We start from the raw sequence: 18,633 nt of genomic DNA on the forward strand, positions 1-18,633 counted from the left end.
TTCTCATGGTTTTTTTGTGTAGTTTCTTGGTAGGAGCTTTTCCCTTTATTTTCCAAAAAAGAGTTCATCCTTTGTTTTTGAATAACAGAGTGGATTCTCTCCAATGAAAATCCAATTAAATCTGGATTATGCGAAACATAGATTAAAAAAAATATATAAGAAAAATAGGGATCGTGTATTTTATTTGTGAGGATTGACAAATGAGAAAAACCAAGTGATAAATACAACCCGAAAAAATTCACTCCCTTATACACCACAAGTTATAAGCCTAAATCAATACATCAATTTTCTTTCCCTCATTTTTACTTATATTTCGTTACAAATGAAGTATTTTCCAAAAACACACTCGCGCACACACTTACACCTTCATTTCTCACTTAATGGATTATCTAATTCTGCATATTCACGTGGTTCCACATAAAAACTCTAGCATTGTTTATAAATCTTAAATTGAATCTTTTGGGTGCACATTAGTTTATCTTCCATACTATTTCAGAATTATTGTAGTATCCAACTTTCCCTTCAAAAAAGCATTAAGGAATAAAGGCATTGTATTGCTTGTTTAGTTGCATTGCTTTTGTTCAATCAAAGTCTCAACGTGTACATCGGTAAACACACTATTCTCATTCTCAATAAAACTTCAAGAGATGCTAAAGGCCCTGTCTGTACAAATGTTGACGGGGAAAATAGAACGAATGACTTCTGTAAAATACAGAAGAGATCAACTCAATTTGCTCTAATAATATAAATTAGGAAAGAAAAAAAAAACTGCACAAGCCTCTCTGCTCACTAACAAAACTAACATTTCCCGTTATTCTCGAGAAACTATTTAACTATTTTATATGCAGTGACCAAATTGACAATCCCAGTGGTGACTCATTTTGAACGATTTTGTGATTATTTGGTCCATCACAATTAGTTTGCAACAATTCAGAAATTGCAAGGCCCCTTTTCTTCTTTTGTCAGTATTTTCTCAAAATGATAGCCAAATCACTAAAACCATCCAATTGGCTTCCGGTTCCGCCCAAAACATTCCTTTTTAAAGGACTTCCTGAGGAGCATCACTAAGTGGAACTGAATCCATATTTGCTTATCTCAATAAATCCTCAAATGTAGTGTTGAATTTTAAGTGCTTCAATGAATATCTCCTCCAAAAGCACTCTAGTATGAGCAGATTAAAAAAAAAACTTCTGTTGCTTGTTTGAGCTGCTATACATGCTAAAGGTACATTTCACACAGAGCCTCAACTAAAACTGTGAAATCACTGAAATTTCCACCACCGCTACAACTGAAAAGTGCCCAGTTCATTACCATGCCTTGTAAGAAGTACTTTCCGTTCCGCAACCCATTCTAATCGATAAGAGAGGTCCAGATTATGAAGCAATTGCTTCAAACTGTCCACATGATTTGAATCCTTTGCATTATTCTACAAAAGGAAATATTGGTGGTATTACGGAAAATGATAAATAGATTTAAGGAAATAGTAGTAGATGACTTGATGACCACTAATGATGGTAAAAAGCAGTACATCATTCATCTCAAGCTATCTAGATGATGTGGCAGCGGATCTTTATTATTTATATTCATGCATTTCAACCAATTCAATGTATTTTAGCATGCTTTCAATCAACTTTCTATTAGGCTCTCATCACGTGCTGCTACCGAGTTTAAATGAAAAAAGGGTTTTCAACTTAGCAATGGACATTTCTTTCTAAATAATAATTTATAAAACTCGTTGCATTTTCCCTCAGGCACCAGTACCTGGCAAAAGACCAAGTTCTAGTTTCACTCGTTACACATCAGTTTTATATCTGAAAGAAGACAGCAAAAGAAGAAAGCAAAAGTACCTGCAAATTAAGCTGCTTTTCAGTATCCAAAATGCTGGCCATAATGCTTGACCGGGATGAATTAGGTGAGAATCCCTCCCAAGGAGGAACAAATATTAATTTTGTGCACTGGACAGGAACAAAGTTCCGGCTCAGTTTCTCATACCAGAAAGATCCCAGTGACCACCATCTAATCATAAGCCCATGTTCCGAAAAAGCAACCAGCCCCTATAGGGAAGAATGTTTAAAGGTGTAGGAGGGAATCAATTATCAGTTTAAGATATTTGTAGGAAAAATCAATCCCAGGGAAAATAATTTCACAGTAAACTAAAGAGAAACAAAACATTTGGCATATAATGGGGATATCATGGCAGAACTGTTATTGTAAGGAGCTCTGTTGATGCAATTACTATGAGTTACAACTTCAAATGGAAAAGGCAAAACAGTAGCATACTAAGGAAGATGACTAATTTCTTTTCAAAATGATATTATTCGAAAGGGAGAGTACAGCACAGGCTAAACGAGCCCATATGGTTCGCATAACATAACAGTTCTGGAAAAATGAAAAAAGAAAAGAGGGCAGCACTCTAAGATTTTGGGGAAAAATTTGATATATGAAGTCAAGCTTTTCAACTGGTTTAAATTGCTACAATCAAGCACGATGAACCAATATGGAAAACTCAAGTCACAGCAACAAAATAGTGAATAAGAATGGCTAGAAGCCAGAAGGCTATCACCTATCAGGATTCCGGAAGTATGTTGTACTTCTGAGGGTTCCTCTATTACTCTCCTAATTCCTAGTAGTTGTTGAAGTAAATCTCAACTATTTTCTTTCCCATGTATTGTTTAATAACAGTAAGGTAATCAATAACATATGGTGGTTGAAGCAAAAAAAATTAGTTTATTTGTCACATATATCAGAGTACGGAGTTGATGTAAAGATTCTGAGTAAGACCAAATTTTGATACATAAATACTTGGTAAGCTAATTCTAAACCCATCAACAAGAGGCCAGTTTTACAGGTGGTCCATGATTGAGCAGTACGTGAAAATCGTCTGAAACTTTAACGATGACTTACGTTGGCTCTTGAAAATAGAAACTCATGGTCCACCTTGTTATAATGTCTGAGTGAGTGACTTGAGTGAATTCACAAAATCAAGAAAAACAAATGCGTCTCAAAGCTCAACTCATATTTGTTTGCTCTTGTTTTTGACAAACTGGCATTACCGTCTTAGTCATGAAAACAAAGAAGACCATGAGCTTCTAATTCTAGAGGGTGACATCAGTCGTCATTGGTGTTTTGGGCAACTTTCAACTACTGGTTCACCATGGGTCCCCTGTAGAACTTGCCCCAACTAGAACATATAAAAAAAACACCAACAATGTAAAATAAGCATAAAAAATTCTTAAGTACCTCTCCATCTGGTGAAAAGCTTAGTGCTGAGATTGCAGTAGTTAACACTGCTCCTGAAGCGGTTGCGGTGAGCAAACTAGGAAGTCCTGGAGGTCCACTTGCATCCAAAACCTTTATCATTGTTACACTGCATAAAAACAAAGGCTTCCATTATAGAGAATTATTATCTCTTCAGTCATCAGCGCAAATAAACACAAGCAGATAATAATCTGAATCAGATTTCGTAAGTTTCAAAAAAGAAGCATTAAGGTGTATTTTTTTGAGAGGGGGCAAGGAGTTTAACAAGTTGTAAGTGCAATTATCATATGCCGTTCTTAATTATCCTCATCCAGCCTACATTATCCACGGCCAACGCATTGTATTTAATATAGACTCAAGTCACAAAAGATTTGAAATTGGAATTTAAGAAGTTATGATTTACAAATGTTTATAATGGAGTTGATTAAAAAAAATTAAATTACTCATGCTTATAAAATCAATAATCGAATTTTTCATTAAAGATTGAAATTTCTTCCTTTTACCTTTAAGTGAAATCCATTATAAACCAAGAAAATCCCCATTCAGCTATTCAAGATTAGCAGCAAGTATAAGGCCACAAGACTTGTTTTTTCCTCAAAAATAGCATGTAGTTAATATTTCTCTTCAAATTTTCATTCCAATTCCATCCAATCCCCATCCCCACCCACATACGACACAAAATGATACAAAATCAAGTTAAGTGCACTTGTCTCAAGTACATGTGTGACAGAACTAACAATGACGGGGTATCTACATATTGTCAGCCTAAATCCTGAATTTAAAATTACATTCTTTTTTCCTAATCCTGATACCTTTGCATATCATAAACCCTAATGCTTGCATTGTTAACCTCTCCAATCACATCTCCAACTGCTAGTCTGGTCCAAGACTCATTGACAGCAACCATAGGATATACACGTACAACTTCTTTAAAAGTTGTCCAGGAACTCTGGAAGCACGCCTTCCGCAAGACTGAGTTGCTAGGATCTATAGTCTGTAAAATGAAGTTGACAACCTGCAGATCTGACCCACTGTCACGGAAATTCATGCTTTCATGTGTTGAAACAGTTAAGTAGTATGTAATTTGAAACTCAAGGGATGAGAAAACTATTAACGAAAACAAGATGCCACTCAAAATAGAGAATCACTCAGCACCTGACCACCAAGAATAGAATCTAATAGCAAAAGGTGATAAAAGAGATAACCAAGAATGGGAGTTTCTAAATACGAGTACACAAACCTACCCACAAACATGCTTTGATCTAAAATGAATAACTGATAAAGAGAGACAAATAAAAACATTTACAAGATATAAATACTAAATAGTTCTAGCAGTCAACATAAATATATTGCAAATAAACACTTGGGATCAAAAGATAATAAATCTCCCATATATTGATTTTTTCAGAAGGAACAAAAGAGGCCATATTTCAAACATCAAAGCATCATCATTTCTCTCTTTCCAATTGTTCTACGTAAATAATTCTATCCAAATAAAACTAATTCACCTAAAGGAACTAGTCTGAAATAAGAAATGCTAATACTGTGTTCAATTTCAAAGATTCACATCAATCAAATGGTAATTGAAAAGTATGTATTAATGAACAGCTTGATGTAGATATTGAACAGAAAGGCGAAGTTCAGTGAAAAAATCATCCTAGAACTAGAAGCAGCAAGATGAATCTATCTGAAATATCAATGAAAAATCCAGTCAGTGCTGATGAAAGTGGCTTTACAAACCTTGTCAAGGTACTGGGCCAAATATCTTGGAGAACCACGCATAATCCTTATGAGAGTCAACAAGGATACCATGTGGACAGGTGAATCAGACGCTGTTGACCAAATTTGGCTTTCGATCACTGTCAAAAAGCCTGGTATATCAGCCATAGCTAAACTTGGAAGGAGAACCTCCACCAAAGTCTGTTTAATAGAAAAAGATGCAGGTGGAATTTCTGTCAATGACTTGGAAGACGGGCCACTCAACTCTACTTGGAAAAAAATATCTCCAATTAGACGAGGAATCTCAGAGACCATGCATTCTTTCCACGTGCTCTCCATGCCTTCTGCAAGGAGCTCAGCAGCAGTGGAGCTGTACTTCTCGTTCATGGACATAGCCAACTTCATTAATGGATGAACAACTAACGTGGAAAGCCTAGGTTTTACAAGACTAGGATACCAGATAGCCAGTGCAGCAGCAACAATAATGTGAGATGTCATTGCATCTTGACTTGTTCCACCAACACAAGAAATCCAATCTTGCACTTCATATGATTCTAGCCAAGTCAGTATCTTGGATTCCTCATCTTGGGACATTCCTTGTTTTTCTGCCTTAGGAGATATCCTTTCTACTATCACATCTCCCAGATGTTTGTCTCTACTTCCAGTTTGGGAGATTGTATTAATTGACTCACTAGGTTTTGAATTGCATAGAGGTAGAGGAATAGCATGAGAGGCAGCACAGTGAAATATAGAGCGTGCAGCCATACGTACATGCTCACTTTCATCTTGCCAAAAAGCCACCAAAAGCTGTAAAAAGAGGACAGCTTTCAGCACTTGATATCAATCAACTAGCAAATGGTTTAATAACACACAGTTCACAAACACTATAAACTAACCATAATATAACAAACTACAATACAGTCCAGCATCTGCATTAATCACTCTGATGAAGATGATGATAATAATAATAACATCATAGGGAACAATAAAATATTTTTTATTTTATTTTTACAATATCTTATGCGGCAGCAAATAGTATGGACTAGACTTCCAAATTTGAAGCTATTTCAGACACTCGGGAAACACAGACAAAGCTCCTAAAAAATTAGCTTGTCTCAAAGCATTAAATTAAGAGTTAATAGACATTGACCCTTAATTTTCTTCAGAGTGCATCATGATCTTAACCCACTAAAATTTAAAAGCAAATGTCACTTTAAAGGAGCCTTTTCATGAAATGAGTGTTTCTCCTAGGTTTAAACTATCCTACAGTGCCCACCCCTCTAAACTGCATTTTTATTTGTTTTTTGGGGACTTCATTAGCGAAGTGTCGCATTTTTTATGGGGCGGGGAGAAGAATTGTTAATCATGCCACCTAGTTGTACACCAAAGTACTAACTGACTATACCAGTACTTTACACATACAACAACCAAGTCTTTTTCCCATGAGGATACATATATGATACTACTTTTGAAATAATCATGCTTCATAATCGTTGGCATCAACTACCACACTCATCTTGGCCAAATAACATTTTTACATTGACATATGTCTAAACTATTTTTTTCAGTAGTTTCACTTTTCTTCTTTGAGAAATGAAATAAAATGACACTTGCAACACTACACAAGAAAACTTGTCTTGCAAGAAAGGGGAATTGAATAAAAAAGCAAGATTGGTGAACAGATATCAGAAAATAAATAATCTGATTTTAAAGGCACAGAAAATGACTATTATACACCAAGGTCTTAAATCAAGCAACAAGTCTCTAGTAAAGTGAAATGATGTGTGTAGACCCAACCACGGCATGGAAAACAATCAGACTAAAAGAAAACATAAATATGATTAGTCATAAAGAACAGCTTTTTTTTAAGATTCTAACCTGTAACGAAGGTGGCTTCATATCTGGAAAATTTTCCATGAAATTCCGGGTATAGAATGCTGCTAAAGCGCTGCATATGATAAAAGATACTATCAATCATCAGCATGTCTTTTCTAAGCAAAACTCAAAGGGGAATACACATTGATTTATAAATTAAAGATTTCAGAATGAAAGGAGAAAGGGGAATACCATTGGAAGAACACATAGAAATGCCATTAGCCAAGCAGTAAAAGTCAAATTAGCAAGGCATGCGTTAATAAACCAGGTGTGAAAAAACTACTTTGTAACCGGCCGGCACATACTACTTTTTTTTTTAATATCTACCAAAACATCAAACATTGTGTCATTATGGACAAATAGGTGAATGCAGGACCCATAATATATCGTCTTAGCCAAGCAAAGCAGGACATTTTTTTTATTTCTATTTTTTATCTACATTTGTTTTCAACTTATGAAAGAGTATTTATATGTTGCAAGAAAAAGTTCAAGACTCAACTAGGTTTCAAAGAATACCAAGACCCACCTGAAAAACATAAAAGAAACTGAGCACTAGATCCATGACACCAGGAACTATATAAGAAAAAAGAATGGTCATTTCAGTTTGTAAAAACCATGAAACTTCGTAGATTTAAAAAATATCTCATTTAAAAACATCTTTCCCAGATAAGTTCCGTAAAAAGAAGGGTTTCCTCCACTGAAAATCTAAAAGCAAGATGTGGTTTTAAATTTTTAATAAAAATAAATAAATTGTTTGTGTGTGGTCCCCTTCCCCCCTTTCTATTAATGTAACAGGCACTATACCTGCTGGCTGCTGAACTTGAGTGAGACAAGCTAATCAAACGTTGGGCAAGGGATACCATCGTCAATGATCTCATTGCAGAAAACTCAGATGATGATTTCCATAGCTGAAATATCGTTTTTATTATCACAGGAACTATTGAAATGAGACCAGAGAAAATAGATCCCAACATACAATTTAAATTACCTCAAGAGTGGCACTCTGACCAGGAAATGACAATGTCAATGACCCTTTATCCCCCTGCAGACCCGAAGCTAATATAAAATTTTCTGGTCTCCTCAGTTTCATATCACTTATCAGCAAATTATCAAGCTCACTGTCTACGTTCCACAAATGTAAAAATGACAAACTGTATCGCAGTAAGTATTCTTCAAAAAGGCTAACCCAATTGTGGCCCTCTGAAGTTTCTGGATTATGGTGGCTTGGATTTTGCTCCTGAACACCCTGCTGCTTCAAATTGATATTCACTGGCTTGCCCTCACCACTCTCCATGGACTCATTCTTTTGAAAAGAGAACATCAATGATGCAAGATCAAAACTAAGAGACACAATACCAGGGAATGGACAAGTGCATTTGATAGGAAGGTTGTCACTCAAAAGACCAAACAGATAAGATGAACTTGGCTTTGCTGAATTTCCTTTACCTGCATTAGGTTTGGAAGAATTCAGCTCAGTCATACTTGAAATGCTTGGCGATGACTTTGATGAAGTAAGCAAGTTCTCTGTATGATTTAAGGGAGAGTTAGATAACCTTGCATCATCAACTATTGGAAGAAGTAATGAAGAGACTGACGTATTTCCATTCAGCACTGAGCCAGATATAGAATTCATACTAATACTTTTACAAAAATGATCGAACAAAGAATGCGCTGCTGTCCCACGTATGAGTCGCTCCCGGGAACCTGTCTTTACGTCCCAAATATATAATATATCACCATCAGAAGTTCCATAATGTGTTTGACAAAGACAGGCAATATAGCCTCTTGTTCCATCCCATAAAACTTTTGAAGGATAGTTCACGTGTCCAGGAAACATTCTTTCCACCTGCAGAGTCTCAAGAGAAACAAGGGCAACACATGCATCCTCTCCAACTGAAAGAAAGCAGTCGCTCCAAGGATGCCCAGTCAAAGATGGGGGAAGAATAATTTGACGCACTGCAGCCACATGATGATGCATTACCTTAATAAGACTGCCACTGTCAAGATCCCATATACGAATTGTGCAATCCATACTGCCAGACACCAGAACCCGTTTAAAAGTGCGGCTTTTTGCACTACACATCATTTGATGTACTGCCAAACAAAGTACAGAACCTGTATGTCCCGAGAAATTCTGTTTGTGTGCAGTTGACTTTTCATCAGGATTGGAACTTGCATCGTCCAGAAAAATCTCTTGAAACTGATCAAATCTTACAACCTCTATTTCTCCACTAAAAAATCCATATACGACAGCATAAGGTGTAAAGAGGTTCTCAGCAATAATCATGGAAGAAGATACTATCTTCCCCTTGTAAGGATAATAATTACTTATGCCCTTCTCATTTATGATGTCCATGTCCTCAGAACCTGGACTTGCACCACCAAAGGTTGATTTAATCTCTAGATCACCATGTCCGTCGAGCTGAGTGGACTCAAACCAGTTGGTGGAAAATACACCATCACCGATCATTCTGCATTGACGGCACAATTGTCCGAGTTTATCTTCAAATTGATGCAGCGACCAAATTGTGATATGTGGTCTCCATAGTAAAGGTTCCTCGTGATGAAAGCAAACTGATTTGACGCACACAAGATTTTCATTTACTTGTAGGAAAAAAACAGACAACCTTATATCAGGTTGATAATGACCAGCAGGAATCTCGGAATGGGGTTCACATTGAAAAACATCATTCTGATACGACATTTCATAAATGATTGCATAACCTCTATTATTCCACACAACAAAGTGTGCTGGAATCAAGTTGCCGCTTTCATAGGTATCAGGTGTATTCCCCATATCATCACTTTCAAGAACAACTCCACCAACAGCACGAGCTTCAGTGGAATGTCCGTTTGAAAAGAAGAGGCTGTCCACAAAAGAAACCTCTCCAATCATGGTATCACTAGACAATGACCTAAAAATACATTTATCTTTCAATATAAAAGCAACAGTATTTCCAAAGGTTAAAACTGAAATAACTTGATCCACACCATTGAATCCCTCTGTCGAAAAAGAACTTTCCAATGGAAATTTATCGCTGTGCGGACTCGACACGCTTTCCACACAATCACGAGGCTCATCTGATATCGGAACTGTCTGCTGTTTCCCATAAGAATCAGCTAAAAACACTGAGTTCCTCTTTTCGTCATCATCAGAAAAGACTAGTGACATAAACTTAATGGGACCAATGGATAAATTTCCATGAAAAACAGTTTGTGTAATGGAAAGCAAATATGTATCCACAATAAGGATAGTAGATTTAGAGGACTTTTTGTGGTGATTTTCTCTATCTCCTAACTCATCATTAACAGAATTATCCACAAAAGAACAAGCTATACATACATATCTCGGTGTCGAAGGAAGTGTTCGAATTACCATAGGAGTACCAACCCAAGGTGGCAATTTTCTTCTACAACGGCAATGTCCACTGCTTTTACTCCACACACACAAGAAACCATCACAACAAGCACTTATTAAAGCACTAAAATTAGTTTTACTTGAAACATGATCGTTTTCTTCAGCTGTGATGGGGCTGCAAAGAGCGAGATCAGTGATTGGTGATGCGTGACCACACAACACTCCCACCGCTTTAACTTGCTGCAAAATCAACATAGCTCTTGAGTTTCAGATACATATTTAACAAAACTTTAGATGTTAGATATAGTTGGATTAATTAAAATTGATGGAATTGAAGAAGTTGATATAGTGAGGGCCTATTTGAATTGGCTAATTAAAGCTTATCTACTAGCATAAGTACTTCACCGTTTGGAGGAACTTATGAAAACATTGTGACATGTTCATAGATTTTTTTCAGAAAGACGTATTTTTGGGCTTATAGCTTATAAGCTCATATAACTAAAAAAGACCCGTTTGGTAACTGTCATTTTCTCACGAGCTTATAACTTAATTTTACTAGCTCATAGTGTTTTTTTATAAGCTAACTCAAGTAGCTTATAGCTTATACCCCTGTAATCATAATTGGAAAAAAAATTAAATATTAATTAAAAACTATCTTTTTCATACCACTTCATATTTATAAGCTAGTTCAATGTTAATTTTACCAAACACTACGATTTCAACCAGCTTGCTTGTCCGCTATCAGCTATAGGCAAACTTATCAACTATTCGCTATTTTTTACCAAACAAAGTCATAATCTCTTCAAGATAGCTTATGAAAACAGCTTACAACTTATACAAAATATTTTATCTTGTTATAGAATTAGTTTATGAGTAAGCTCTTATCTCTATACACTACAAAATACAAATCATGATAAGCGCTTATTCTATGAGTTGCAAACTAAGTCGTTTATCCAAACAGGTCCTAAGTGTAGAATTTACCTATATAATGATCCAAATGTAACTGATATAACAAACTTGGAAACTAACTAGTAAACAACTTTAAACAATATTGAAAAAATTATAATTAATCCAACTATATCTATCTAACACAGAGATGAGAAATCATATAAAGTTTTTTGAAAATGAAATGGCGAATACCGGGGAGGAGGTGGAGGCGGAAGTGGAGAGGGACCACCAGATGATGGAGCCATCGGATCCGGCGGTGTAAAAGGCGGCAGGTGACGGTGGTTGGGTGAAAGCGGCGACGGCGGTTACTTTGTGAGCGGAAGGGAAAGGTGTGCCTGACCATATGCACGCAACGGATCTGCACTTCATTGATTATTCGATTCGATTTTGTTACCTCACTCCATCAATCTGCATTTCGTGTTGTTAATTGCGATTTATTTATGAGTTTCGGTTTGATTAAATTACGATGCTGGTTTCCGATTCAAACCTCACCCACCAGTTATTACTGTTGCTTTTTTTTTTTTTTTTTAGAATTGTTGTTGACACATTTGATTTGGCCGAGTAACACGAGTAAATTACTCAAATGTCCTTCGACAGTTAACTGTCGAAATTTTAAAGAATCGGCTGCAGTTAACTTTCGAGGAAAACTTGGCAGTTAACTACCGAGAAATTTTAAATCTAAAATTAAATAAGGAAATATACATAAATTTTCCTTAATTAAATTTAATTCTTTAATCCTTTTAAGGAATTAAACATAATTATTTTTATGATTTCATTCATATGATTTTGTTGCCATAAATGAAGAAATATGAGAGATGAATAATATCTGCAATCGGTAGTTAATAGACCTAAAATGATGATTCAATAAAAAAAATGCAACAACAAAAACGTTACAAACGATAGAATAATTATATTTGTAATTATTATTAATTCATTTCATTTCATTGATGTTTGTCATTATTCATAGGTTTGACTAACCTATTATTACTTTATACTAATATTTTAGATATTATTACTTTAATTAACATGAAAAACGCAACAACAAAAAATAAAAACGCAACAACAAAGAATAATGTTAGCCATCAGTAATTAATGGACCTAAAATGGTGATTCAATAAAAAAAGATGCAACAACAAAAAACATTATATATGATAGAATAATTATATTTGTAATTAATTTCATTGATGTCTGTCATTATTCATAGGTTTGACTAACCTATTATTACTTTATAATATTTTAGATATTATTCATCTCTCTTTCAAATAATTATATTTGTAATTTTTTTTGAAAGAATTATATTTGTAATTATTCTATTAATAAAACCTCTTTTTTTTAGAAATAAAACCTCTTTTCTATTATTAATAAGAAACGTGATCGAATATGTAATTATAGGATCTCATATTTCTTCATTTATGGCAACAAAATTATATGAATAAAATCAACAACGTTATAAAAAGAATCATGTATTAAAGAATTAAATTTAATTAAGGAAAAATTTAGGTGTATTTCCTTATTTAATTTAAGGTTTGAAATTCCTCGGCAGTTAACTGCCTGCAGTCGGTTCTTTAAAATTTCGGCAGTTAACTGTCGAAGGGTATTTGGGTAAATTACTCGTGTTTCTCAGCCAAATCAAATGTGTGAACAACAATATTCCTTTTTTTTGGGTAGCTACTAATTAGTGTTGCTTATGATCAACGATCAAGATCTTACAAATGTTCCTTAAAAAAAGATCTTACAAATGATTTTACACTATCACCTAGTTAATTTTTAATTTTCAAAGCATTAAAAATTGTTTGACTTTTATCATTGTGATTGTTAAAAATATTTTTAACATCACACCTATGATTTCGATCTCATTCTCCTCAAAGTCTCATATTCAATTATAATAAAAAATAACCATACATATTTTTTTTATGGTGGTTAATAACCATACATATGAATAGTTGTAATACGTTAACATATTAGTTTAGCAAACTATAGTCATTTAGCGCAGTTAGTATGAACAATGTATAATATATGCAAGGTTCGAGGTTTAAATTCCGACCACCACGAAAAAAACTAATAATCATTTAAGGTTTTTCACATAGATTAAGAGAGATAATATGGACAAATGAATAAATGAAATAATTTTACAAAATTGCCCATGGTAATTGTTGATTATTAACAATTGCCATAAGTGCATAAGTTAAATTTAATAACTTGAATTGAAAATGGTACACATAAAAGTGATGTTGGGTAGACTTGGAAAAAAAATTAATTCATTTTGCATCGAAAATGTAAAAGACAATAATAAAAAAAAGTGTAAACTTTTGCAGCGTTTCATTGACATTACAAAAAAACTGAGGTGGCATTTAAGTGTATGACACGATGGTTAAACAAGTGACGTGGTAAATCTAGATAAAAAATGGTTATCTAGTTAATGGAAACAAATTTAATTGCATATCAACCTTGAAATGGAAACAAATATACTTGCATATCAATATGCACCCCCGCCAAAATCCCAAAGAATTGAAACAAAAATGAAAACTCTTATGAAACAGTTGAAGAAGGTTATTACTCTGGGATAGATAGAAGTGGGAAATCAAATTGAAAGTTTGTATTAAAAAGGGTCCAATTATTGATATGAACAAGAGCAAAAATTAGTATTTGTAGAGATATGTGAGATCAAATTCAGAAAATGGAAATAGCAAATTGATAGAGGTGAAATGAAATTAAGAATTTAAATAAACAAAATCATAATCAACTTTGCAATTTAACTTCAACTTAAGATCAGTTCGAGCATAGTGATGAGAAAACGTGCATCGATCAACTTATTATGAGTGTTGTAGGTGAAGATATAATGGTTATTGTTATAAAAAGAAAATGAAAAAATTAGACAAAACGAGCTTGAGCTTGAGAAGTAGAAAGAGATAGGCAGTGAGCGTCGAATTCGATGGTGCAATAGGCATAGATAGAAGTGTGGGGGAAGACGATGAAAATGGAAATTTTAAAAAAAATTAGGTTTGGAGTTGGTAAATTTCTAGGTTCCAAGATTATGATGAAAGGAACACGTTGATGATGAATTTCTAGGTTCCAAGATGATGATGGATGAAGATGAAAAACATTCAAAAAATTTCTTTAATTTCTTACTTAAAGATTAATTTGATTTTAAAATAAGGTTAAATATGTTTTTAGTCACTATAAATATACTAATTTTTCATTTTAGTCCATCCAAAAAATTTCTTTGACTTTTAGTCTCCAAAAGTTTTTCTATCTTCACTTTTGGTCTCTTATTTCAAGTAAACTCATATGTACAATTCATATTTATGAATAAATTTTTGCAGAAAAGTTTAAAATCTTATAAGAATCTCTCCCAAATAAAATTAAAATTTTATAACAAAACATGAATTAAATATGATTTTTTATATTTTTGGCGATTACAAAGTCATATCTAATTCATATTTTCTTAAAAAATTCTAATTTTTTTGGCAAATATTTTTACAATATTCTACATTTTTGCACAATTTCATTAAAAAAAATGCACGAGTTGATTTAAAGATAAAGACCAAAAGTGATGATCGAAAATTTTATTGAAACTAAAAGTCAAATAAATATTTTAAAAGATCTAAAACGAAAATTTGATAAATCTACATAAATAAAAACATATTTAAGACTTCAAAATATTACAAATATTAAATTTAAAGGAGATGGTGTAAGTTTAGGGAAATACTTGAGTGCAATAGTTTTTTGATGACTTAGATTTATTTTACATGAGAGAGAATGATGAATGAATGAATGATTAAAATAAATCCAAAAAATAATGAATGAATGATTAAAATAAATTATTTAAATAAGAGATAATAAGTTGTTAAGAGAGAAATAGACACAGCACCAATATGATCAAAAGCCAATGACCCTGATGCTTTAAATGTTACTACCATAGATACATATATAAGTTTGAAGGCAATAAGCACTTGAAGGTTTGGAATGGCTCAACCTTGGCAGTTTTGCCTTTCATTTTCAAGGAGGCTTCACGCCCTTACAGCTGCAAAACCTTCCCACCATTTTGTGGCATCATCTTTCTCTCAGGCTTTCTATCAAACACTTTCAGTACCCTCTCACTCTCATTCTCAAACTCAGCAACATGCGCCTTTTGATTTCAACTTCAACTTTGATTTAGATGATCCATCTCTATTGCAATTCACCCAATTGCTCAAAAAGGACGATGACGATCACAATTGCCTTTCGTCGCTGAAACCAAATATAGATTTGATACGTTCCGCAATTTGGGTTTTAAGGGATGATTTGAAACCTGCACTCCGTGCCTTCAATTTAGGTTATAATGACGAGAAAGTTTGCAACTTGATGATATGGGTTTTGGGCACTCATGACAAGTTTCACACTGCTTGGTCCATTGTTCGAGATATGCGTTCCTCTTCTCTCTCCACCCATCAGGCTATGCTTATTATCATTGACAGGTACACAATCATATACCCTCTGTATTGCAATATGCATGTTCATCTTCATCTTCGTGAATTGCTAGGATTCGGCCTGTTTGGATTGACTTATTTGAGCTTATTGATTGACATAAGTACTTGTATGTAAGAACTTATGAAAACAACTTATGACATTGTACATAAGTTCTCTAAGATAGTTATACGAAAACAATTTAACTGTATTTTATCTTTTGCTATAAAATTAGCTTATACATAAGTGCTTATCATGACAAGTGTTTGTCTTATAAGTTGCAAATAAGTTGTTTATCCAAACTAAACCTTAGTAATATGTAGATAGGAGTGCTATGAAGTAACATTCACCTTAGTAGCAAAGCTCGGGCTTTAAATTGGCTCCCCGCTAGTGGACAGTGGGATTGTTGCTCCAGATTAGTCGGTCCTTAGGCTGGATGCTGAGTTTTCGAAAGAAAAAAAATAAATCACTTTTGATGCATCTGATTGTTTCTGCTTAAATTCTGTCATTATTGTAGTAATGGATTTGAATTATTTAATTTACTATTACCATGCTTTCATTAAATTTTTATGGTTCATGTGTACGGTGATAGTCTTCTGTTGATGAATGATGATAAATTTCATCGATTCTTGTTAGTGCCATGGCAACTCTATTGATAGCAGATAATTCAGTTTCTCATTTTTCTTGTGTCATTTTATTTCAATCAGATATGCATATGCAAACAACGCTGCCAAGGCTATTGAAACGTTCAACTTTATGAACAACTCTAGATTGACTCCTGATCAGGAAGCATTCCGTGCACTTTTGACTTCTCTTTGTAAATATGGTAACGTCGAAGAGGCTGAAGAGTATATGCTAGTAAACAAGAAGCTCTTCCCGCTTGAGACTGAGAACTTCAACATTATTCTTAATGGATGGTGTAACATAACAACTGATGTATATGAAGCGAAAAGAGTTTGGAGAGACATGTTAAAATACTGTATAACACCAGATGCTACTTCATATAGTCACATGATTTCCTGCTTTTCAAAGGAAGGGAATCTTTTTGACTCTCTTAGACTCTATGATCAGATGAAGAGAAGGGAATGGATCCCTGGGATAGAGATCTACAATTCTTTAGTGTATGTTTTAACGCGTGAAAATTGTTTGAAGGAAGCTCTCAAGACTATAGATAAGTTAAAGGAACAAGGTTTGCAGCCAAATTCTGCCACATTTAACTCCATGATACTCCCCCTTTGTGAAGCTGGAAAACTAGCAATGGCAAGAATACTGTTGAACACAATGATAGAGGAGAATGTTAGTCCAACCGTTGAGACCTACCATGCATTTTTTGAAGGGACAGATTATCATGGAACCTTAGAATTTCTGAGTAAGATGAAAGGTTCTGGTTTGGGTCCAAATAAGGATTCATTTCTTATAATTCTGGTAAAATTCCTAAAGTTGAAGCAACCTGTAAATGCACTGAAAGTTTGGGCAGAAATGAAGAAGTATGATGTGGTGCCCAGCTGTATGCATTACAGAAAAATGGTTGAAGGGTTTGTGACATGCAGTTGGTTCATAAAGGCCAGGGATTTTTATGAGGAGATGATCTCAAACGGATGTTCAGAAGATCCAAAGCTTGATAAGCTCTTTCATAAGAAAGTACTTGATAGTGGTGTTAAAAGAAAACAGATTGTTAAAAAAGCTAATAGTGATAAAGTGCGAGAGTTCTGAAATGGAAAATTCATCGAGAGCAGTGAAGATAGGAAAATTCTGACTCTTGAGCAGAGAAAAATAGGCTCCTGATTTTTATCTTGACATTCTGCATTCTACCATTGTGAATATGGTAGCCTTTGCAGTGCCGATATTGTTAATTAAAGGCGAAATTTCTTGAGTTCATTTCAAAGGCTGGCTGTAACCCCTTGACAGCCTGCCTAAGTTTTGAATTTTACTACAAGAGAAGATGTACTGAAGAAGTGGGAAAATAGAGTGACCTCGAACGTTCTCTGATAGATAAATGTACCCTTGGTGGTTTTGATCGCTGCTGCATGCTCTGGCCCTCATACTCCCTTGTTTTGATTGTCTCATGGTTCATCACAGCACACAAATTACATATTTAGTATGGGAAAGGATGTTTTGATTGTCTCATGCTAAATCCCACACATATTTTGGTTGTGTCTTCATGAGAATTTCCATTGTTGATTAATTGGCTATATCTTAGACTATCTAAAATGGTTTTTTCTTTCAACACCATTCAACATCCACTTTTTCAATTCCCAACACTCCACGTCATTTTCTCTCTCTTATTCAACACTCATTCAACTTTTACCATCTCCAATGGTTTTTCATTCAACACTCTACCCCTCCACTTTTTATTTCTTATTCTTATTTAATTTTATATTTTTGTTTTTATAATTACATAAAATTACAATTATCGATTATAATTAAATTAAAATAAAAAACACTTAACAATTTATTTTTTAGTTATTTTAAAAACAAAATTTATTTAAATAATTTATTTATATTTTCTTAACTTAAAATGCAATACAATAAATTATTATTATTGGGATCCATTTGAAGTTTAAAACTTCAAAAGAAAAGTTAATAGAAAGATAATAATAAGATTAAGATAGTAAAAAACTTGGATTTTTTTTCTGTGTCTAAATCAAATAAACCAAGTCTCTATTTATAGATAAAAAAAATCATGAATTTTGGTAAAAAAAATATTTTTTTAAAAAAATTAATTTACAATGAGTTAATTGAGTTCAAATTATTAAAATGAGAAAAATTCAGGCAGCCAATCAGAATCAGCCATGTGTCAACCACTTACCCACAAACAACTTTCTCTCTCCGCGCTATGCAGCTTCACGCGCCATTTTCCACCAACCAAGATGTGACGCGTGGAACTGTGTGCAGGCTTCAACAATCTCTCTCCTCCAGTTCATCCCTCGACACCATTCGACACACCATTAGGCATGCTCCATTTGTTGAAAGTCAGATTCAACACCCTCATTGTACATGGTCTTATAATTCTTACATAATTGCAAACG

The 18,633-nt window shown here is 34.0% G+C and overlaps 2 protein-coding genes across 3 annotated transcripts; one reads left to right on the forward strand and one right to left on the reverse strand.

Moving 5' to 3' along the window:
• Positions 1-533: 533 nt before the first annotated feature.
• On the reverse strand, positions 534-11,629 carry LOC25502111 (uncharacterized). 2 transcript variants are annotated; one of them, XM_024773368.2, is made up of 9 exons: positions 11,351-11,627; positions 7,841-10,450; positions 7,657-7,760; positions 6,856-6,925; positions 4,999-5,784; positions 4,071-4,273; positions 3,241-3,367; positions 1,848-2,054; positions 534-1,426 (listed from the first exon to the last, which is right to left on the reverse strand). In XM_024773368.2, exons 1-9 carry the CDS (start codon positions 11,525-11,527, stop codon positions 1,283-1,285), a joined length of 4,428 nt encoding a protein of 1,475 aa, XP_024629136.1. In that variant the 5' UTR covers positions 11,528-11,627; the 3' UTR covers positions 534-1,282. The 2 variants fall into 2 exon arrangements, with proteins under 2 accessions (XP_024629136.1, XP_039684834.1); XM_039828900.1 differs by lacking the exons at positions 534-1,426; positions 1,848-2,054; positions 3,241-3,367 and having other exon boundaries at positions 4,088-4,289; positions 11,351-11,629.
• Positions 11,630-15,037: 3,408 nt separating this feature from the next.
• On the forward strand, positions 15,038-17,831 carry LOC25502112 (pentatricopeptide repeat-containing protein At1g80880, mitochondrial). Its single transcript, XM_013591662.3, has 2 exons — positions 15,038-15,615; positions 16,312-17,831. The coding sequence occupies exons 1-2, from the start codon at positions 15,125-15,127 to the stop codon at positions 17,315-17,317; spliced, it is 1,497 nt and encodes a 498-aa protein (XP_013447116.1). The 5' UTR covers positions 15,038-15,124; the 3' UTR covers positions 17,318-17,831.
• Positions 17,832-18,633: the final 802 nt, after the last annotated feature.

The sequence above is a fragment of the Medicago truncatula genome, chromosome 8 (assembly GCF_003473485.1).
Source record: "Medicago truncatula cultivar Jemalong A17 chromosome 8, MtrunA17r5.0-ANR, whole genome shotgun sequence".
Taxonomy (NCBI): Eukaryota; Viridiplantae; Streptophyta; class Magnoliopsida; order Fabales; family Fabaceae; genus Medicago; species Medicago truncatula.